Consider the following 24,648-nt stretch of genomic DNA (forward strand, 5'->3'; position numbering starts at 1 on the left):
TACATTATATGGGTCTTATCTGCATTCATTCTCAAATAATTTTATATGATAACTTAAGTTTTGTGATTTTAAGAGTTTGTGTGTGGTGCAATCTAAAATAAACATAAACATTGTGAGAAACTCATTTGCCAAAGTTAAAACAAAGTTAAACAAGAAATATAATCTATATAAATGATTAAGAACTATTTTCAACTTAGAAACGAATTCAAAATATAGCAGCATATTACATGTTATTGAAAAATTAACATACTATAGGCTGTCCAGAGAGCGGATACTGAGCTACCCATATTTGCGTGGATGTGTATTTAGAACCAATTCCGAACCAATAGTCCTCTGATCTTGTTAGATTTATTCCCTCTTTAAATTTTGACTTGATTCGAAGTACCAATTTATCTTCTTCCTCGTCATCAAAAAGGGGCATATTACATGCAGGCTTCATGTCCACAGCAACGTATTCATAAGTACCATCGCTAAGGCTGAAAGTAAAGTTCGAACTAAACACTTATATCATAAGTTCACTCACACATGATATGTTTATATGTAATCTATGTTCTCGTATTTACTTTTAAAGTCTTAATATCAGGTTTTAGAGTGAATTGTTCATGAGCGCTGGTGTCTGCTGGTGTCTGCTTTATACATGTACAATGTCGCATGTTTCCCAAGAGAACAGAGTTACGGTAAGAAAAATCTCAGTCATGAATATACTGAAGGGAGCAACTATTTAACCTCAAGTTCATTAAGTTTTTCGATGATATCAATATCAAAATTTAACACTTTTTAAGTTATGAGAAAAAATCTGGATACCTGGATACAGATTTTTCCTGTTGTCATTTGCTTGACGACAATATATTTTTTCATCAAATTAGGGATCAGAATTTGTTTTTTTGGTAATAACCCACCCCCTTGAAGTTAAATAGTCGATCTCTAGCCTAAACTTATATTGTCAGCTTATCAAAAGTTAATCTATCCTATTCATGTGACTGATAGTTTATTTTAATTTAGTATTGACCTTTTAGTTCCAACAATTTATTAACATTGTATATGGTATGATAGTTTACCTTTAATTTCAATTTTGCAATCACTGTAATCAACAAGAAACTGTGAAATCAGTTATTTAAATAAACGGTTTTTATCTCATTTGAACACGCAGATTATATGATATGTTAAAGCTTAGAGCATTGGGACGTTGTTCCATATTCAAACTAAAGTTACATACAGTGTTTTATTGGCATTATCAACAAGCTGGACAGGATTGAAGCATACTAAGTTCTTCCCCATTTTTACTACTTCGATTCCACAGACAACAAACGTTCCGTCAGTAACATTGGAAGGAATAGGAAACTCAATTTGTAGACTTTCCGGATTCGAGCCTCTTTCTGTGGTGATTGTCAAAATTAGGTCAAAGGTTGAACCTTCCGTGATGACCTGGTTGTCGCCACAATCGCTCGTCAACTCAAAAGTGTGGTTACAGTTGGTCTGAAAATAACACAAAGACAAAAATACTACCATTTGATATATAAAGTGCAGGATTACTATTTTTGCTTTGTATTCATTTAAAATAAGACAAGTTAGACACCAACCATTTCATTAATTTAAGATGTATCAAGAGCATTTAATTAAAACCTTACAGAATAAAATAATCTGCATTACTTTAATAAATTCTTTCCATATAATATTTAAAACAGCCAATAAATAACACAAGCTGTAGTCAAGAAGAGTATTTTCAAACAATATAAAAGCTCGCACACTTTCCAGCTCGCAAAAAGATAGATGGTTCGTAATAGAAAGACAACAGACACCAAGCGGACTAAGATTTAAAATTTCTCGAATATCCTTCATTTCGGTTTTAAAAAAAAAAGTTTTCTACATTAACAAATGAATAATTTTATTTGATTACTGAAGAGAGGTTTGATAGTACTTACGGCATACGTAACTGTTCCGCTCATAGTGTAAGTTAGTGATTTTGTATGCCCTCCCCCGGATGGTTCGTGTATAGTCATAACGACGTCGTATTGCTGGCCGTCTACTGCATAGCCAACACCTCCTACCATAGCGACATTGATATGTATCTTGTCGGCGTCCGTGTTTACTGCTGTATTATTAGTACCATGATTAGCTGCGGTAATGTTTATATATGCAATGTCCACAATTCCATCTACTTCAGATGCTTCGTATGTCGTTGTGACAGACGCACATTCAATGTTTGCCCCAGAACTATCAACATAAGCCTGTGATATCATAATACCAGATGTTCCACCTCCATTTTTAGATGACTGAACTTTATAGATAACTGAAACAAGTCCTCTTTTTTCAAAGGTTATGACAGCAGTAGCGAGAAATCCCTCTCCGACTTGCTTTGATAGGCCGTTTACAGCCGTAAAGCTGTCTAGAGGGAAATCAATCTGTAGAGAGGTATACAATATAACATTAGTTTTAAAGAGAGAAAAGTATAGAGGTATACAATATAACATTAGTTTTAAAGAGAGAAAAGTATAGAGGTATACAATATAACATTAGTTTTAAAGAGAGAAAAGTATAGAGGTATACAATATAACATTAGTTTTAAAGAGAGAAAAGTATAGAGGTATACAATATAACATTAGTTTTAAAGAGAGAAAAGTATAGAGGTATACAATATAACATTAGTTTTAAAGAGAGAAAAGTATAGAGGTATACAATATAACATTAGTTTTAAAGAGAGAAAAGCATAGAGGTATACAATATAACATTAGTTTTAAAGAGAGAAAAGTATTGAGGTATACAATATAACATAAGTTTTAAAAAGAGAAAAGTATAGAGGTATACAATATAACATAAGTTTTAAAGAGAGAAAACACAATGTTGTGCTGTTTTTAAGCATTTCTAAGTTATGGGCAAGGGTTGTGCACTAACAAAAATGTTAAACTCCGACCAATGTATGTTCGTAGTCAGGATCCAGTAATTTAAGTTTTCAATAGTTGCTGTCTGCCATATTTTTTTACCTATTTTATTGTTATGTCAGCAATCAAGGCGTTGGTTTAAGCTGAATATACTGCTAAGTGTTTGCTATTGTTGAAGGTCATACGGCGACCTACAATTGCGTACTGTGACATCATTTCTTGGATCGTTGTCTGAGTGGCAATTAAACCACATCTCCTTATCTTTATAGAAGATCTTCTTAAACTGTAAATTTAGTTGTGTTACATGTATATTTTTAGTTCGTTTTTTGTACATGTTAAATTAGTCCGTTAGTTTTCTCAATTGAATTGTTTAACCTTTCGGGGTCTTTTATAGCTGACTTATTGGTATGTGCTTTGCTCATTGTTGACGACCGAACGATGACCTATAGCTGTTAATTTCTGTATCATTTAGATATAGGTAGATGTGGTGTGAGTGCCAATGAGACAACTCTCCATCCAAATAACAATTTAAAAAAGTAAACCAATATAGGTCAATGTACGGCCAGCAACACGGATCCTTGGCTCACACCGAACAACAAGCTATAAAGGGCCCCAAAATTACTAGTGTAAAACCATTCAAACGGGAAAACCAACGGTTCATTAATTTGTTCTCTTGTGGAGCATTGGAGAGTTGTCTCATTTGTCATCATACCACTTTTAAATGATTCTAATTATGTGCATACATTAATGTATGATTCATTGGTTATTGACTCCTTAGCTTAACTTAACAGTTATAACATGCATTGTATCTGTAATACACACCGGGTCTGCTGCAATGGCAGTGACGTTCATTGTTGCTACCCAGACCTCCGATCCGTCTATCTCTACTCCAACGCCAAATGGATATTCATCTGACAGGATAGCAGTTGATTTCATGTGTACCATGGCTTCAAATTTTATTTTATCTACTTCACCAGCTACCGCAGGTAATCGTGATCCTAAACGATACATAAAATAAAAACTTTAAAAATAAAAGATGGGTTTTGTTCTGCTTCAACGTTGAAATATTTGAACTGTCCATTTTTTTATTTTTGTTTTGTGTATAATTGTTGTGTACAAATTGTTATGTTGTACAGAATGTTAGAAATATTACTAAAAAATAAAAGATGTGTTTTGTTCTGCTTCAACGTTGCAATGTCTGAACTGTCTATTTTCATATTTTGATTTTGTGTACATATGTTGTGTACAAAATCGGAAATTGTAATGTTGTACAGAAGTTTTTGAACCGCTAAGCACAAAAAGATGACACAAGCACAGTCTAATGTTTCGCATAAGTTCTGTCATATTTTCATGACTACATCATACAGTCTAATATTGAGCATTGATACAAAAACAAAACAAAAAATTATAAAATTATAAGAACACGAAATCGCTACTTTTTATGGATATGATTTTGGTAAGGAGAAAAATAAAAATAGAAATTTAAACCATTCAGGTGTCATTATTGCGGTTTTCACAGACGATTTGGAATACGGCTATTTTATTTTGTTGCTTAATAAGAAAACTTTAAAATTAATGTTTTATGTGGAAGCTCTACCGATTCATAAAGAAGGGGTTGGGAGAGATTTTCTCGCGGAACTGAAGTGTTTTCCGGACTATAATAGTCGGATCCGCTATAATACAAATTAATAGAAAAAAAACAGCAATAATAATTGTTCCCGCTAATTCCCTTGCATATATTTGTGCAGAACTAACATGCTAGATATGTCGTAGTCCTTTCGCCTTGACATTCTGGAGTGCAAAGATGAGTGCATTTGCAGTGCATAGTTTATCCATTAAAAAAGTAATCGATTGCCTTTATAATTAAAATGTATATAAAACAAATGGTTTCAATTCAAGTTACTTTTTTATTTTTAATTTGTTTATAAAACTAAAGCTTAACATCTTTTATCTAAGAAAAAACAATTAATCCTTTCTGAGGAAAAAAAAATCAATCCTTTAAAATTTATAATAAAAAGCCATCTGAACAACATGCATTCCAACGTTTTTATTTTGGCTTACGTCTTTGAGTGTGTAACGTTAGGTGACACCAGTATCGTGCGACGTTTCGATATATTCATTTCTCAATTTGGCGTATAAATATTCGCATGCGCTCAGACTCAGTAATTCAGTTTTCACACATACAAATCTAGATTTCGCGCCTTTTCTCTTGTCAAGAAAATTCACTGATTAGATCGACACGTATATTTTGCATTCATGATATGTTATTAAATAGAGTTATATCTTTTTCTGATCGAACATTTTTATATTTGTAGACCCCCCCCCCCCCCCCCCATTATTCGGAGATCCGGAGACCATGATTTACATGACCAGAGTTGTCACAATTCATTTATATTAAACTGATCAGTACAATTTCTCATGCCACATTGCTTTTTGTTTTATTTACGTATTATTAAACAATCTTTATGTTCGTATGAGTATAGCGAAGAAGACCATGTATGTTTCATTAGTTTCCGTAATTTTGATTGGCGACAACAAACCCGAGCTTTGGTAAAATTTGATTTTATTTCCCTATAGAATGCAACATTCATGACTGCTAGTGATTCTCTTGACAAAACAAATGAAAAGTTTGATATAAATCGAAATTTCATGGTATGATTAAACAAAGGACTGCTTTCAACTCTTAAATATCAAAATTATGCAAACTGCAGGGTTTTTTTTTCTTTATTGTCCCTATATATTCATGATTAATTAATATCTTACAGCAAGACCATGCAAATTGTCAATATCGAATCGTATCTTTAAAATAAAAAAAATGTTTAAATAAAGGCAACAGTAGTATATCGCTGTTCAAAACTCATAAATCCATGGACAAAAATCCAAACCGGGGTAACAAACTAAAACTGAGGGAAACGCATTAAATATAAGAGGAGAACAACGACACAACATTAAAATGTAACACACACACACACACACACACACAGAGAGAAACGGACTAAACTTTTCCTCTGAGTAATCAATCAGATTCGATCCAATTACAATAATAATGGTACCACTATTTCGCCTAAATGTCCCGCCCTTGTTTTAACATTTGTCTAGCAGCGTACTAGTTAATGGCATGATGCTTACAGTTTAAAACAAAAGACGCGCACCTTGTTTCTTAGAAATTCGATTCAAATTCCGTTGGATTGCCAAAGAAATTACGAAGTTGATTAGCATTGTAAATCAATATTTCCATAATGTTATCCCGAATCGGACTATGATCATATTTGCCTGATTTAAAAACCTACCTGCTTGAAATGGTTTGAACATTTAAAAAGGAGGGACGGACGAACTGATGCACCTTACCATTCATATGTGGGCGTTTACATACTGTTGGTTGAAATATCGATCATAATTAAAATATAGTTACGCACTGCAAATGCAGAAGTAAATAAAAACTTATACACGGTTGAATCTGTTTTATAGATCAAAGGTTTTAATAAACTCATCATAAATGTGACTTTCAAGTTTCAAAATGTATAAAGTATTCGTAAAGTTAATATTATGTCATTTTAGTTGTGAAAAACAAAATTACTACCAAGAAACTCAATATTAATGATTTACGAATCTGCGGTAACAACAGTTAGATAAGTTTATAAAACTTAGTGGTAAGTTTTTATGTTTGATCAAATATCTGTATGGCTTAAACAGGCAACAACATCTATGGCTACGTTTTGTTCCTTCACTTATCTATTCAATATAGATACCTCCGGAATCTAAACTATTTTGTAGTTGTTTATGTCGTTGTCATTTAGTCTTTGATTCATACAGATGTCTCAACATTCTTAAAGGCATAGATCTCCTTATTTTTTTTACATATACGTCTGGTATGTAAATACTGTCGATCGCAATTCTGCGTTACTTTACGTCAATGCATTACGTTTTCGAAGGACATAGCCATTACATTGGCGCGCAAAAATTATTACGTTTGCTCGCATCTTTTGATTATTTTTGGGAGCATTCATTTACATTTAAACTTAGGTTCTAAAACACATGGAGATTATACTTTTTTATTTATGATTTTCGAGCAGGATAAGTCCGTTCCATTGTGCACAAGCACTTAAAACTGTAAATATAGATACAGATAAGTATACTCCTTTTACCTATGTAACGAAGGAATAAAAACTACGGTTATCTCTAACTCAACCCAAGATCAATTTCTTAATAATTATTTTACAAAACTACGTATTATAGGTTTACCCCTGTTCGGTATATATCCAAGTTCTACTCTAAGTCTTCGTGCTCCACCTGGATCTGTTGCGCAGTCTGCTCCATACGCCTGAAGTAGTGGATAGTTCAAGAATGTCGTGGCGCTAGTAGTGTCGTAGAATTCGTAATTGGTTGTTAATCCGCTTGCAATACATTTCAAAGACACAACACGGAGATGATCATTCGTAGTTGACAGTGAAATAGCTTCGACTGCTATAAATGAGTTTGGGTATGGTACCCAGGCTTCAAATGCAACTGGGGTTAAAGACATCATCTTTATTTCTGTCACATTTTCCATGGAAAAAGCTGGTGTCTTCGAATTGGCCTGAAAAGGAAAGGTTTCTAAACTTCTGAATTTTTAAATACTAAGGCTTTTCTACCTCAGGAATAGATTACCTTAGCTTTATTTGGCAAAACGTTTAGGAAGTTTTTGAGTCACTGATAAGGTCTTTGCATCGGAACTAAACACATTTATTCTAAAAACAGTTGTTGGCATGACACGGGTTATGTTCTTCTCATATATGTTATGATGGTATGATACTAAACCCCTAACGGGAAGGATTGTGCCTGATGTTCATATGATGAAATCATAATCTTTCAGTCAGTTTAATTGAAGTCTGGAGCTGGCATGTCAGTTAACTGCTAGTAGTCTGTTGTTATTTATGTATTATTGTCATTTTGTTTATTTTCGTTGGTTACATCTTCTGACATCAGACTCGGATTTCTCTTGAACTGAATTTTAATGTGCGTATTGTTATGCGTTTACTTTACTACATTGGTTAGAGGTATAGGGGGAGGGTTGAGATCTCACAAACATGTTTAACCCCGCCGCATTTTTGCGCCTGTCCCAAGTCAGGAGCCTCTGGCCTTTGTTAGTCTTGTATTATTTTAATTTTAGTTTCTTGTGTACAATTTGGAAATTAGTATGGCGTTCATTATCACTGGACTAGTATATATTTGTTTAGGGGCCAGCTGAAGGACGCCTCCGGGTGCGGGAATTTCTCGCTACATTGAAGACCTGTTGGTGACCCTCTGCTGTTGTTTTTTATTTGGTCGGGTTGTTGTCTCTTTGACACATTCCCCATTTCCATTCTCAATTTTATTATCCTCAATGCTGTTAAACTTCGTACTTAATTTTGCCTTTTTAACTTTTTTGGATTCGAGCGTTACTGATGAGTCTTTTGTAGACGAAATGCGCGTCTGGCGTAAATACAAAATTTAATCCTGGTATCTATGATGAGTTCATATTCAATACATGGTTAATTTCTTAAATATTCTTGATGTCTCGTTCAGCAGATTCAAAGTCAATTGAATTTATATGTTCAACTGTATTAAAATCAAATTTAACAGTATAAAATAAAGTGTATTTTATCATTTATCAAGACAGTGAAGATAACATTTATTCTCAAACTTTGATCAAATAAATTATTTCGATAAAATATTCATTCACTGCAGCACTAATTCTCAATGCCACAAAAATCATAATTTTTCAAGCAAATAGTCAAAATACACGAAACAAAAAATTCGTTCTATGCATACAAAAACGCAGATATTAATTATAAATATTAGTCAGTTGACGGCAACGACGTATTTCAACAAACCAGTGTTGCGGTTCTGATGTAGTGGGCAATCTGTCCAACCCAGATACTATTACTGTTGTCATACTCAACACCTGCGCTGACCCAGTGTGTCTCGTTGTCTGTCAGTCCGGTTGTGGACACAACAAACGATTCAAACTCGATAAGATAAGCATAGTCGGCCTCATTTCCACCACTGTTAGTGACAGTAACGTCTCCTAAATCAATCACAGCACGAGTCGACAGTTGTACATTTTTCTAAAAAAAAAAAAGCATGATTAATTTTAGTGTCTAAATGAAATTCTGTTCTACAGTGAGAATATCAAATACACTCCCAAGGAAATAAATATGAGAGATGTTTATTCAAATTATACTTAAACAAACAAAGTATTCATCTTTCTTTTAAAGAAGTACGCCTCGGTCTGATGCGATAGTTTCTCGATGTGTTGAAGACCCATTGGTGGCCTTTTGTTGATTTCGGTTCTTTGGTCGAGTAACTGTCTCTTTGATACATTCCTCATTTACATTCTCGTTTTTTTTAATATAGATTGACAGTTAGATTTCCAGCGCGGGACGTTTGCGCTTTTTTATAGGACATTGAAAAGCACTTTACGCCCATGTATAAAGCCGGATGAGTCGAGTAGAACTGTTCATTATGGTGGGCATTGGAGGATTCTGGTCCATTTGTCTTACTATAATGACAAATATAAATTAAGTTCATTAACGTAATGATTACTTCTAATGTCCTGTGCCCTAGATTTCCCGTTTGAATTGTTTTACACTAGTCATTTGTGGGACCCTTTATATGTGTTCGGTGTTAGCCAAGGCTCCGTGTTGAAGACCGTACTTTGACCTATACCAGTTTACTTTTAAATTTTTTTGACTTGGATGGAGAGTTGTCTAATTGGCAATCATACCACATCTTCTTATATCTTTAACGTTCTGACACTCTATTCGTATGTGGAAAATAAGAATGGAGGAACAGCACGTAAAAGTTATGTTATATATGTGTGTATGGATAAAATACGGATAAATTAAATAAGGGAAAATAAGTTGAAAAAGGAGAAAAGAATTAAGGATCTGTGTGCTTGTTTTCGAGATACTAGTACATGTTGTAATAGCCATTTAAAATTTGGCTGGAAATAATTCTATCTAGATTTTTCATGCACATAAAATAGGTATCTTTTTCCTTTCGAAAACAATAAAAAAATTAACAAGGATTGTATTAGATTTTCAAAGATGACGTTTCAAATTATATGTACTAAAATTATGGAAAGATAAGTAGGGTTAAGTCGGCAAAATGTTTTAATGGCACTACATGGATAAAACCAGAGGATTCTGAATATCTCCTTGAAAAATATATTCAAACACAAGAGGAGCGAACATCCGTTAGGGCATACGATACATAGAGAATATCATATGGCTTTTTCAATATCGCATCCGTATCAACCCGAGACACCAATATAATCCCAAGAGCTCTGCTCGAGGGATTATATTGGTTGAGGGTTGATATGGTGTGTGATATTGAAAAAGCCATATCATATACACTTTATTATATACATATACCTCAAGTAGATGTTTTTTAGTGTAACATGACGTCATACAGATTAGGGATTTGAAAGCCTTTGTAACAGTGACTGCAATCGATGACGTGACGTCATACAGATTAAAGGTGTGATAAAGCTTTTGCAACCGTGCTGATATCGATATCATCACGGGTGGCTGATACAGCACGCTTGCCAATGACTGTATTACAAATACAATTTATCTGTATTTACTACTAAGTATATAATAAAGTTTTTAATCCCATATTGAAATTTTGCTAACAATTTGAAATGTACACTTTCAATAAGTTAAGATTATGAGGAAATAAAGTTTATTTGTCAAAAATATACAATCAGTCATGTGAACAGTCTTTTTTTTTAAATGATTAGTTAATCATGAAAATGCCACCTGTATTAAAAATCGCGCAAATCTTTGACGTTTTGTACAGAAGTTGTTTGAAAATAATTGAAATACGTCGAGTAACGTTACCATTAGGCATTACTAAACCGATCACTGTGCGTAACGTTTTTAAGTTTGTGCAATTTGTTTTTCAAATAACTCATATTTATCAAATGTTCACGAATGTAGTAAAAAAAAAAACGTATTTTTTTGCTGCATATTGATCAAATTTAAAAAAAAAAATGCACTATTTACGTTTTCATAAAAATTGGCACAAATAATCTTCTTACGTAATCAAACCAAATGGCATTTTAAAACAGAGAGGTCCATGAACTCGTTTGTGCACTTTTCTTAAAAATTTGATTAATATGCAGCAAAAAATTACGTTTTTTCCCTACATTCATGATCATTTGATAAATTTTAGTTATATGTAAAAATAAAATGTACAAATTTATGCACTATTTATATAACTGTTACACATAAATGATCATCAATTACAAATAATGTAACAAAAAACAGCTCGTGTTCATCTTTTTAAACAAAAAAGTTATGTATTTCTATCGAAAGGAAAAATACGTCCACAAATCCGTATTTTGAGGAAAATTTCTGAAATTTGAATCTCAATTTACTCAAAAAGTAGCACTTGCAGGTATATTTTATTACATATTAGATTTAATCAGGTAAAAAATAGCATACATGCCTCATAAAAACTAAGATACGGGATCAAAACTGTTTCGTATGCCCTTAAATGAAATTTACAAAACGAAACCAAAGAATATCCACCCCCTCTTTAAAAAGAAGAAGCTATAAATCAAACTTAGGAGTTATCTTAACATTCTGTCTAAGTATTTCAGTAATTTAATCAACTCCATTTGAATGCAAACAGTGTTTCAGTTTCAAATAAAAATCTTGTTCAATCAAAGAAGGGTAGCAAAGACCGTAACGATAAATGTTCGATTTTTATGGAAGAGAATGTGGAAAATATTAATAAAACTTACACCTAATGTTTCATCAGTAATGTGCCGGACTATTGAACTGGAACCAGTCTTCGTAACATGTGTTGTAGGGGCATCAGTAACTGTTATTTGGCCTAACGCCATAATTGTCACATTTGTAGACGGCAAAAGCTCTATACTAACTGCGCTCGTCATTCCTACCGGAAAAGCTACTTTGACCTCCATTTTAGTCATACCACCAATGTATACTTCAACCTCATCAAATCCAGCTTTAAGATTGACATCAAGTGTAAGTTCTGCCGGAGCGGCACAATCAACTGAAATACATTTTTTTTAACATGAAACGAAATAAGCAGCAAGCTACTAACGTAAACTTTGACATCTTTTATCCAAAAAGTAATGACTAGTTGATTTCTGTGAAAACATAATTATCCTCATTGCGACATTATTTTTTTTTAAGATTTGGATTTTTAGTAAAACAACGTACTTAACATAATAACAAACCGATAATTAAAGAACCAAAAAGTCTTGCCCATCCACAAATAAAAAGAACAGCTGACTGAATGAGTTATGCTTGCATAACGTCCAGTGCCATATATTACGCAAATATACAGGCCTTGAAGTCATAAAACTTTCGAGTCAGTTTTTTGTATTCATACTCCAAAAGCAACTAATCAAAATGTTGGATTTCATGTTTCGAGCTTCATTTTTTTGTGTTCCAAGCACTGATCAAAGTTTTATGACTTCAACCCCAGGGCGACGTTATGTAACGGAGATAAGCAAACTCACAATGTTCCTTGCATCGTATAGACTCTCTGTTAGCAAGACTGGAGACATGCAACATTACTTTGTCACATTTGTTTCCCAAATGGGGCAGATAATTCATTGCTATTATTGATCCTTAATCCCGCATTGTTAAGCAGACGAGAAGCCACAACTACCGCGGGAACTACATCCCACATTCGATTCAAGAACCCGGCCTACCGTGATACCAAGGGGCGCTTAATATTTAGGGGTAAATGCCTATATTCGATGCAACCACAATATACAATATAACATGTAGGAGTAAATGTATATTCGATGGCAACCATAATATACAATATAACATGTAGGGGTAAATATATATTCGATGGCAACCATAATATACAATATAACATGTAGGGGTAAACATATATTCGATGGCAACCATAATATACAATATTACATGTAGGGGTAAATATATATTCGATGGCAACCATAATATACAATATTACATGTAGGGGTAAACATATATTCGATGGCAACCATAATATACAATATTACATGTAGGGGTAAACATATATTCGATGGCAACCATAATATACAATATAACATGTAGGGGTAAACCTATATTCGATGGCAACCATAATAAACAATATAACATGTAGGGGTAAACATATATTCGATGACAACCATAATATACAATATAACATGTAGGGGTAAACAGATATTCGATGGCAACCATAATATACAATATAACATGTAGGGGTAAACATATATTATATTCGATGGCAACCATGATATACAATATAACATGTTTGGGTAAAGTTTTTTTTCCATTTTGAACTAGATATTCCTTTAACAAAAATAAATAAAACAATGTATGCTATAGCATTATAGCTTTCAATATGCACATCTTATTTTAATTGTTAACAGTTTTGCGATTATTGATCAACATGTTACATAAAAGCACACGCACTAAAGGAAATATAGACATAAGCAAACATGTTCAAATGCTATCACTTAACACTACATTTTACACTTTTTTAATGGAGCAAGCCTATCAGATGGAACATGGGAAAAATTCAACGCAACAATGTACATCGATTTGTGTGCTTTGTATCGTGAATATTGAATGATTGTGTTTTTGCGTCGCTGAACAAATATTTGTATATTTCCATTAATGTTTACTCTCAGGTATTGAAATAACAAAAACGTTACTTGATAATCAATTAAGGCTTTAAGATACGCAAAGCTCTGTACCATGCTGCATGTAGATAAACCTGGTTTAGTTTATTCAAAACATGCTTATATCCTTCCAAATGGTTGTGCTTTTTAAAGAATATAGAAAATAATTGATAAAACAATCGACTTTATACTTGTTACTGTTTTAATGTATTTCTTTGTTGATCCTTTTGGGGTTTTGTTTTTCTGTTTACTTAAACCAGCTATTCAATTTTAGAATGTTTGCATGAGAAGGTACAATGAGTTATCAGATTTGGTGAGAGTCGTCGACCTTTGCTCTTTCACACTGCAGTCATAACCTGGTGCAGTCATATACGTAAGCGTATCTTATGTTAATGCCATGCACTGTTTTTGCTTCTGGAAACGATTTTTATGCCCCATTTACTATAGTAGAGGGGCTTTATGTTTTCTGGTCTGTGCGTCCGTTCGTTCGTTCGTCCGTCTGTCCCGCTTAAGGTTTTTGGTCAATGTAGTTTTTGATGAAGTCCAATCAACTTAAAACTTAGTACACATGTTCCCTATGATATGATATTTCTAATTTTAATGCCAAATAAGATTTTTTACCCCAATTTCAGTGTCCATTGAACATAGAAAATGATAGTACGAGTGGGGGTATCTGTGTACTGGGGACACATTCTTGTTCATAAGTAAAACTAGTTTTAAAAGAATTTATTGTATAAGGTCATATTTTTTATAGATTTGTTAAAAGATTTTTTTTATTACATTGTCAAACTTTGAAGAAGAAAAAATATAAAGAAAACCAAATTCAGAAAATATTCAAAAGGATGACCATTTATGTAGTAAGAATGTATCCTTGTCTAATTCTGAAATTTGAAACAAGGATATACTGAAGAATATGTAAATAAAATTACTTATTTAAAAATATTGATAAAGATATTACAATCAGGAATCGGGGAGGGGGATAACATTGGAAAAAAAAGTTTACCAAAAGACACTGTTGAGAAATAATCTTAATTTTCCAATGATGGAGGCAGCTTCGGACGCATGAAACATATAAGGTGTTGTTGTCATTTACTATGCACAGAACAGTGAATTGGAGTTTATACACATCGGTTCACTTGCACATTTTCTGTAATATTATTAAAAACTTTATTTATAGCAATTTTGAAAGTTACATGTTTATTGAAATGCTTATGTAGACAGGAAAATTTGCGGACAATATGAATTTCTTGGGTGTTTGTGTTGTCTATTTCCAACCTCAAAAATTCAGATATCGAAATGAAGAAGTTTCCTTTTTCCCTTGAATCAATTTTCTCTCAAATTCCTTTTAGAATGAAATTCAAAACAGTGTGGCTGTGGCCATTGATTGACACATTGAATTCATCCATTGACTGAGACAATTTAAGTGAACGTTTGTATGTAACGACCACTGCTCACTATGTACTTTTTAAAGACACTTAAACTATGGGGTCACCAAAGGTTCTCAACACCTTAATAAAGTAATTCGAAAAATTAATCAGAAATAACACGATGTTTTGATTTATATCAATTATATAAATCAAAACATAAAGGTTATTCCTGATTAATTTTTCGAATTATTTTATAATTAAAGGCGTTAAGAAACCTTTGGTGACCCCACAGTTTAAATGTCTATCGTAGGTACGTCGTGAACAGTGGTCGTTACAGACAAACGTTCACGTAAATTGTCCCAGTCAATGGATGAATTTAATGTGTCAATCAATGGCCACAGCCACACTGTTTTGAATTTCATTCTATTGATTTTCTCAATATTAAAATTGAATGCATGATTTCTTTATTCATGATTCAGACAAGCTAAAATTATACACCAACAAAAGCCAACAAAACGTGTCATTCGCAACATCGCATGCTGCATCATTTATAGTCGTTGATCAAAGCTTGACGGAAACCGTTCATCTAGTTACAGTAATATTCAAATAAATACTTAATTCACCCGTTAATGATGAGAATACAGAAAATAAGTATAATCGACGTCCCGCTATGCCGCGGATGTCTCACATTGAAACGTTAATAAGGTGTGTAGACTGCACAGAAAAATAGCACCAGCATTAGAGAAACAAGTGAGCAATACAAATAAAATTAGTGATAGTCTACCGCATGGGATTTATAATTAAAACTCTATAGAGTCGACTAAATATGTTGTTAGAGTCTCACGTGAACGCACTGGGGTTGCTTCTCGGAACAACTCTGGTAACAGAAGGGTATGGCCATGACCAAGCAAACAAAAAATATGATTGGTTTGACGTCATTCACCGGTTGCTCGACTTTAACCCTGGCCCATTGAGAGTTGGACCCCGATATGAGGCGTCAACTCGAGAGGTTCTAGCAAACCCGAGTAAGTAATGTTAATTTGAGGTCTTCAAGTGAACTCGGCAACATTGATTTCATCTAAACACCTTCAATATCATGAAAACTAGCTACACTGTCTACATCACCTTCTGTAATTACTTTAAGGTTAATTTGCCCAATAATCGGTAATGGTGGCCAATCTGAGAGATTATACTGTTGTGCTTCCAGTTTTTCATTATTTTTCCTTTTTTTAATAAATGTTCGGTCTCTTTGTTCTAAAGTAAGGTTAATCAAATAGTTCTTATTGCCCATAACCTATTATATCGCTCACGCATGAATAATAGGTAATATATCCGTAATTATAAATGCTTTAGTACAATGTGAGAGAAATGACGTCTTGACAGACTGTCACCAATCACAACACGACACCGCATCCAGCTTATCATATTTTAAAATCAATTTTACGCTATTATAATATGCACAGACAGAAGAAAATCAATTATTGAGGTGTTTTATGTGGATTGTCTTTTTGCATTTTAACTTGCTCTAAAAGTCTTGATTTTTCATAATAGGAAATTAAAAGACTAGTGGGAACTGTTATTTTACTTCAATTTAAATTTCTTAATGTTCATATGATTCAGAAGGACACGTAAAAATTCTAATATATTATTAAGCCAAAATATAAAGTTATAAAAGCACATTTATTCGTTTATACTTTAACAGTGCCCTAAGATGATACCTGGAATAAAATTCTGTTCGAATCCTGAATGGGTGATATAGGTTTGGAATGATTTTTAATTGATATATTATGAAAGTTGAAAAATAAAATAAAAAAGTCCTAACAATCTTAGACAACTAAAAGTAAATACTCGAAATAATAAAAAAAAAAAAAAAAAAAAAAATAAAAAAATAAAAAAATACATCAATCATCTGCCTCAATTAAAGTATAAAATATCAGTTTCATTTATGAAATAACTTAATATTTTGTTTCAATCTGCTTCGTTTCAAATTTCAAAATTTATTTTTAAAAAATCCATTAATGCCGTATTCACAAGGTACTTGTCTATGAAAAATAAGTTACCCCTATACCATAATATGACACTAAAACACATCTCCTTCACCAAAGGTGTTTCGAGAACGTTCTAATTAGCAATATGAAAAGGGGAGGGGGCTGCTTCGCCCCATTTCCTATATTTATATAAGTTAAAGAGTATTTTTCAGAAAAGTACCTGTAAATTGTAACACCACAATAACGATTGTATATTTCTTGACAAAATAATCACCTTTCAATTTTAATAATGTTATCTGTACCCGCCTCTTTTAACAATTCTTAGAAACAAGTACCGCTGAAATATAACACTAGAATGACGATTGAATATTTACTGACAAAAAGTAACCAAAAACACCTTTCAATTCTAAAATTATCTGTACCCTACCTATAACAAAAGCAACTTCCCAAGATTTATTGAGTCTGATATACCGTTTGTTTGGCTCTGAGCAGTTAAATGTGGCACCGTTAAAGTCCACAATTCCTCTTAAGTCCACAACAATTTTCCGCTAAAGTCCACAACACCGCTAAAGTCCACAAACTTTCCGCTAAAGTCCACAAAATGACCTCCGCTAAAGTCCAAAAGAAAACGTCGATAAAGTCCACAATCGCAAGTTCCGCTAAAGTTCACAAAAAAAAAGCACCGTTAAAGTCCACACCATCTTTTTATTGTTAAAAACATGTTATTCGTTATTTTCATCCCGTTAGTACAATACAAAACATGGGCCTTTTTTTCTCGGTAGTATTTTTTTTATCAGTTTGATACATGAAAAAAGTACAATATCTTGTCCAATTAATTTTGATCTTTGTATTATGATGATGAAGGCCAATTTGGACCTCATTTCTAAAAAAATGGCACTCATACCAAATCTTCTTATATCTATGTATAATTGACAAAATTTTCCAGTGAATGACATAACTCTGAACTGGTGTAAAGCCTCCTAATCTATAACATTTAAAAGGTATTCATTCAGGCAACAATCTTGATAATAAAATTAAACAAAAAAAATCTAAGTTTATAAATTCCCAAAGGTCTCCTTTTGCAAATCTTTTAACCAACGTTTAACGTTATTAATTTCGGTGTTCGTTATAGAAAACAACGAAAAATAATGTGTTATGATTTTCAGAAGGGAAATGTAGCCAGTATGATAAATTCTAAATAAAAAATAAAATATTCTATGCTTTAATTTATATTTTTATCGATTAGTATCGGATATCGATGCGTTGAATGAGTTTCTACCAAAATGTCACAATAAAACCTGATTTGATCGATATAGGAAGATGTGGTATGAGTGCCAATGAGACAACTCTCTATCCAAGTTAAAATTTATAAAAGTAAACCATTATAGGTCAAGGTACGGTCTTCAACACGGAACCGTAGCTCACACCGAACAGCAAGCTTTAAAGGTCCCCCAAAATTAAAACCATTCAAACAGGAAAACCTTACACATCTTTAAAAGAGAATAGAGAAAGAAAATTAACTCTGAGAGAGATACCGTGAACTTTGATGTGACGTACATTTTATCAATCAATATGACTTATATATTGTTCAACAATTGTTGGTGTTCGGGCTCAATGCAAGATAAACGTTCCTATCGCCTTTATTCTATATCCACACTGGCCCTCAAATGCTCATAGACACTTATTTTTATTAGTTCTGGATTTCTCAACACACAAATACATCGGCAAGTGAATGCAAAAAAAATTAGATTTGACGGCATTTACAGTTGGATTTTCACAAACCATTTGTTGAAAGGCGCAGAATTGTCTGAATATATATTTGTTTATATGGTCATACTTTTCTTCGGTTAGTTTTATATTTCTCCTGGTGCAAATTAAATTTTTGGATAAAATATAAACTTTGTGTTATATCATCAGAAATTGATAATTAACGCTTCATAATAGATATACTACCAAATAAACCTATGAGAGTTCTGCTTCTATTGGTACTAACTTTGATTAATTAAAATCTTACATGATATAGTCCCAGAATATTTGTTATGAAATAAACAGCTGCGCCATGAGCACATGATACGTGTGAGAAGTTTTATGCAACAATCTTGAATAATTTCTGAGATATGGCGCGACATGTAAAAAAAACTTTTTTTTACGAAAAAAAGCGCAGTCCCACTAGGCCACGATTGCACTAAGATCTGTGAAAAAATTAATATTTTGACGATCGTAGTGCGATCGTGCAGATCGCAGTAAGGTCGTAGTAGGGTCGTTGTGAGGTCTTCGTGATCGTGATGAGCGTGACCAACTTTGAACATGTTCAATACAATCGTGGTGCGGTCGTGGCAAAATCAGGTCGTAGAAGAAGCGTAGTGACAGCGCAGTTAGGTCGTGGTAAGATCGCAAAGGTCGCTGTACCATCGTAGCGACAGCGCGATTCTTGTCGGGGAGACTGCGCTACGATCTCACAGCGACTTTACTACGACTTCATTACGACCATCACGATCTTACCCCGACCCAAACACGCTTCCACTACGACTATACCACGTTTATACACGCTTATATCGCGCTGTTCAGGATCATAGTACGATTTTAGCACGCCCATACCGTCCTCGTCACGCTTTTCTTACGACCCGACTACGTTCATACTACGATCATCATGCTCATTGTCATTATCATACACAATGTATAAAAGCTCTCCAGCTTTTGTTTGTATGTATGTAATTTGAACCTCTTGTCCTTTTCCCCCAACGGCTCAATCATTCTTGACACATCTGTGTCATCCCTACTATCAATCACTAAAGCATCGTCACTTGATCTTGATGGACCAGAAAAAAAAAAGTGATTCAGGTTGGATTGGTCAGTCCGACATATTGGCAATCATATCTTTTTTTATATATATCTTCTGGATCATGATTTGTTACTATCAGATCTCCCTCTGCCTCTGTATCTACTCGTACCCTTACGTAGCTTTTGGTAGCAGGACTTTTTTTTTACGAGAAACTCTACGTATCATGAGAAATAGAAGGAATGAGTTGTAGTATTTATATGGGACACAATGTTGACGTTATTGTTGGGAGCGTGGTATGATCGTAGTATGGTCGTGCGACAAGCGTGCTATACTCGCAGTAGAAGCGTGGTAATATCGTGTAGCAATCGCATAAATCGTGGTATTGTCGTAGTGAGAACGTGATGAACGTAGAAAGATCTTGATAAGCGTAGTGAGGTTGCGGAACAAGCGCGGTGAGAACGTGATATAATCGTAGCGGGATCGTTGTAGAAGCGTAATGAGGACGTAGTAGAATCGTGAAAGCAACGAAAATTTACAATTTCATGCCGCTCATACCTCGACCTCAACACGATTTTAGCCAGACCTCAATTACAGATCTTGAACAAATGTCTACTAAAGAATAAAAGAGTATAATATCTAGATAACTTTTCAGAAATGTTGTCTGTTTGATTGATAAAATCGCAAAACAAAGATCAAATTGATGGTTATAAAGCAAATACTATAATCTTTTCATTCATCAAAAATATAATTTATGCTGACAAGATATACTTTTTAAGAACAAAAGTACATGCTTTTAATTAGATCTATAATATCGAGTGTAAAAAAACAGAAAATTGATCTTTTGATAATACAAAAAAATTTTTTTTTGACTTAAACGCTGCTTTTTTGTGGACTTTAGCGGAGGTCATTTTGGGGACTATACCGGAAATTTTGTGGACTTTAACGGCGTTGTGGACTTTAGCGGAAAACTGTTGTGGACTTTAGCGGTGTTGTAGACTTTAGAGGAACTGTGGACTTTAACGGTGCCACAAACCAAATAAAACATTACTAGTGTATATATATATATGGATTTAAATGAAACTTAAAACATAAATCACAGAACCTGACTTCGTAAGACGTTGCATCTCGGCTGACGAAATTAAAATATTAAGTAGAACATAATAACATAACTGGACAGAAACGCAGAATGGAAATTCGAAGATCTATCAGGGAATTTCGTCATCTGCAGAAATTCTGTCTTAAATAAAGTCACTTTCAAATATTTACTTTAAGGGATTTTGGACTGATACAGTTGTGTTACCCTCAGCAAACAACGCGTTGCACTCATCTTTTTGAACACTATGAACAGACGTGGCTGGTTGCAAAGCTTACTCGGCGGCTTCCTTAGATATAGTCTAGCTTCCAAATAGGAGTACCCGGGCAGCTAAATGTCAATTACTCCATTTATTACCTTTGTGGTTGAATGTGGTGCATATAAATATCCCCGTGTCAAAACATACCCCCAGGGATTCATATTTTGTTCCAATGTCACATGGGAACAGCAAAATAAATTTCTGAATATTAAAGGATCCCGATCATACAGAACTTTCTGATAGCGATTTGTTTTAAATTTCATAAAATGGAGTTATGAATGACTTTCGTGTTATTTGAATATCTGGTACAATGAAACAAACCGTTTACCACTATCATATCATTTACCTTGCGAAAACAAGGCGAACATATCTAAAGGATATATAAACGCATAAGTCACACAAAACACAGAATGAAGAAATCAAGACTGGACAACACGAAACCGACCAAAACTTGGTGATCTCAGGTGCCTCGGTAGGATAATGTAGATATTGCTCCACACGTGGTACAATGTACCTGTCGTGTCACTCATGTAAGTACAATACCGTCGATAATTCTAATTTTGTAGGTCACAGTCGACAGAAGAGGACAGGATTGTGGTTACGGCAGTTGGAAAATACATATGGTTATCTCTGAAACAAATTCGATAACGTTCAACCAAATCGTCACTGCCTGGAACTTTTGTTTAAATGGCATCCTTGTAATCAGTTACACGCTATCAAAGAGGTCATTACATGAAAAGCCAGCTCTGGAGTTAAGTATAAACTTGGAAGATATACACTTCATATACTGTCGAATGCTGGAACTTTGCAACATATAAACGGAAATTTCACAATTCGGAAGCTGAAATCTTCTGTTTTGTCGTACAATCTTGTTCAAAACCGACCATCATTATCGATATCTAGACGTATGCCAAGAAAGGAGGCAGACTTAATTGTGTCTGTTTTGTAAAATTATGTGAAAATATGTGTTTTTTCTCTTGTCGATCTTACTTAACATTTTCCTGCTTCCCTGTTAGTAATCCAAATTTATGATGTGGAATCCCCAATGATTGACTCGAAATAAGGTCAGGATTGGTATTCTCCAACCTGGCAGTAAAACCAAATATGCTAGTAAGAGCGTCTGTTTTACTTTTCGGAATGCATAAATACACAGCCACGTATAATCGAAACGAGTTTATGTAGGCAGAGTACTAACCTCTCTCCCCATTAAAACACTTTCCACAACTATGGAGGGGTGTAAAGGTAATCTGTCGAACGCATATTTATGCTCCCATCCATAATCCCATTATTTTCTGGGGAGAGATGGAATTTCCATCTTTTATCCTGGTCTATCTACAACTACTAGGCAGATTTACCTTTTATGTTTAATACAATTTATTCTCATCCACATTGTACATAAACTATTTGCCGCATCACTCAACCAATCACTCAATTCTGAATGTATCTACTGTTTGTTCATCACTACTAAAGAAATCATTTTGCCGTTCATCGTTTCTAACCCCTTCCTATTTATACTTAAACTTAAAAATCGCCTTTCCGATTGCAAAAAATAAAAATATCTTTTCAGGCCATTCATTTTAATCAAAGTTCTATAAAGGCAAGATTCCATTTTAAAAAGAATGACTCTTTTTTTTAAACTGGGCTTTGCTTTATTATTGAATTGGTATATTGATCCCCCTGTATTTGTTGTTTTTCGAAATTAAATATCAAAAGCAGAATTGAAATAATTTTAAAAGTTTAACTCTGACAAAAGGTGGATAATCAATAAACAATGACCGTGTTTAATTATTCTTAATAGAGAATTACAATGGTCAGAATAGAAACAATAATTTTAATAACTTATGATTTACTCACCAAGAGATGTCCATGAAACAATCATCAGTAGACAAAGCGGGGTATACAGACCCGCCATTTTCTTCATCGCTCACAACTATGTCGCACCGATGTTGCTGATCCTGGATAAAACTGTCAGCTAACCTGTACAGGTATATCGCGTTGTTTAGCAACCGAACCACAGATAGTCAAAGACATATGACATTACATGTTGAAATTTTCAAACATGAATAATACATAAAATAAATGAAAAGATGGAATTTAAAATCAATAGTGCTGAGGTGTGAAACAATTCTTTAAGGATGTTATTGATTTCTACCTTTCTATTTTGATGTGTTTTGAAGAATTAATATTTTAATCTGTTCGGATAGTTGTAGCGGTTTAAAAGAGAATATTAAAATCCATATTTCCGTTTCTGTTTGTATTATTAGAAAATATTGATTCGGCTATAGCTAATAGTTAAATTTTCATTAAATATAGAATGATACTGATAGAAAGAGATAATGTCACGTCCTATTTTGCAGTGCCAGTGTGTGTGTGTGTGTGTGTGTGTGTGTGTGTCTTTTTGTTTCTCGATAGATTGTCAGCATCGGGTTGTGTACACACATATCTTACTAACAACTCTTCTTTAACTAGGAAGATTTTAGACGAGCTTACACCATAAATATGTACCACATGTATTTAGGTATTTATAGTATCGGGTAAATTTCTAAGACAGCAACCATTTGATTTTCTAGGGGGGGAGCACCCTCAGATGCCACTATATATATATGTAATACTAAAATTGAAAGAAAAAAAATGTTTTCGACTTGTTGCAAAAAAAAAGTTTGTCTGAAAAAAAAATCCATAGCAAATTCAATAATTTAATAAATGAGAAAAAAGAAAGAAAAAAACAACGGGAGTCATGTCGTTAAAATTGAAAATAGTGTTGCAAGTACAGTTGAGCCTTATAGTGTGCTAAAACTTTTTATTTCTCTAAATTAACATTTCAAACTTGAACAAAATTCAGATTAAATGCCTCTCATTAAAACAAGCGATTGGTCTACTTTAAATATAGGGTGTTATCAGACAAGCTGCGTAGAAATATATTTGACGCACTTAAAACAATGTTTAGTCTTTAATAACTTAACATGAAAAATTCCTAACTGATGTTTTCATTCAAAAAAAATAAAAAATAAATGCAGAGTTTAGTTTAGTTTAAACATATTTTATTTGCGTAAATGTGCAAAAGGGATGAGACACAAGTTAATCAAACTTATAAAGTCTTCTCCCATAACAATTTATATCAATAGAATATTTACAAAGCATGCATACAAACAATACATTATGTATATATATGCGAGAGGACACACAACTTCCAAAAATTTACAATATTGACAAATATGCGACATATATACTTATAAAACATTAGTTAATATTAATATAAAAAAGTAATATGCGTAAAAAAACCAACAAAATCAGCAATCCGGACAGGGTCTAATTTTAAATAAAGAGTTGGTATCGTGTAAAAAATTCTGACATTTTTGTCATTTGTCTAGTCTATAGATTAAAAAGAAGAGCTGATTGGTAGATTAGGATACTAGTTTACCTACCTGGGGATTAAAATGTTTTACGTTTGCGCGCAGCTTTCAATTACATTTGCGCGCATTCATTTACAGGTAAAAATATAAATAAAAATTAAATCAAATTGTATTTGACTATATATTTTTTTTATTTTCATAATAATATATGACTATCAATAATTAATTATGAAAATATTCCTTAATTCAGATTATATATTGTTCACATTGAAT

General features: G+C 33.3%; 1 protein-coding gene across 2 annotated transcripts in view; it reads right to left on the reverse strand.

The window, feature by feature from the left end:
- LOC143074642 (uncharacterized) overlaps positions 1-23,050 on the reverse strand; it is a 37,675-nt gene extending 14,625 nt beyond the window's left edge. The window contains exons 1-8 of one of the 2 annotated variants that reach the window (XM_076250005.1): positions 22,877-23,050; positions 11,650-11,924; positions 8,732-8,965; positions 7,122-7,455; positions 3,702-3,877; positions 1,923-2,402; positions 1,217-1,476; positions 251-476 (exon numbers count right to left, since the gene is read on the reverse strand). In XM_076250005.1, coding sequence (XP_076106120.1) covers positions 251-476; positions 1,217-1,476; positions 1,923-2,402; positions 3,702-3,877; positions 7,122-7,455; positions 8,732-8,965; positions 11,650-11,924; positions 22,877-22,943 — 2,052 coding nt within the window. In that variant the 5' untranslated portion in view covers positions 22,944-23,050. The remainder of the gene's footprint in view (positions 1-250; positions 477-1,216; positions 1,477-1,922; positions 2,403-3,701; positions 3,878-7,121; positions 7,456-8,731; positions 8,966-11,649; positions 11,925-22,876) is intronic. The other variant, XM_076250000.1, reaches the window with a different exon arrangement.
- Between the last annotated feature and the right edge of the window lie 1,598 nt (positions 23,051-24,648).

This window comes from Mytilus galloprovincialis, chromosome 1 (genome assembly GCF_965363235.1).
Source record: "Mytilus galloprovincialis chromosome 1, xbMytGall1.hap1.1, whole genome shotgun sequence".
NCBI classification, from domain to species: domain Eukaryota; kingdom Metazoa; phylum Mollusca; class Bivalvia; order Mytilida; family Mytilidae; genus Mytilus; species Mytilus galloprovincialis.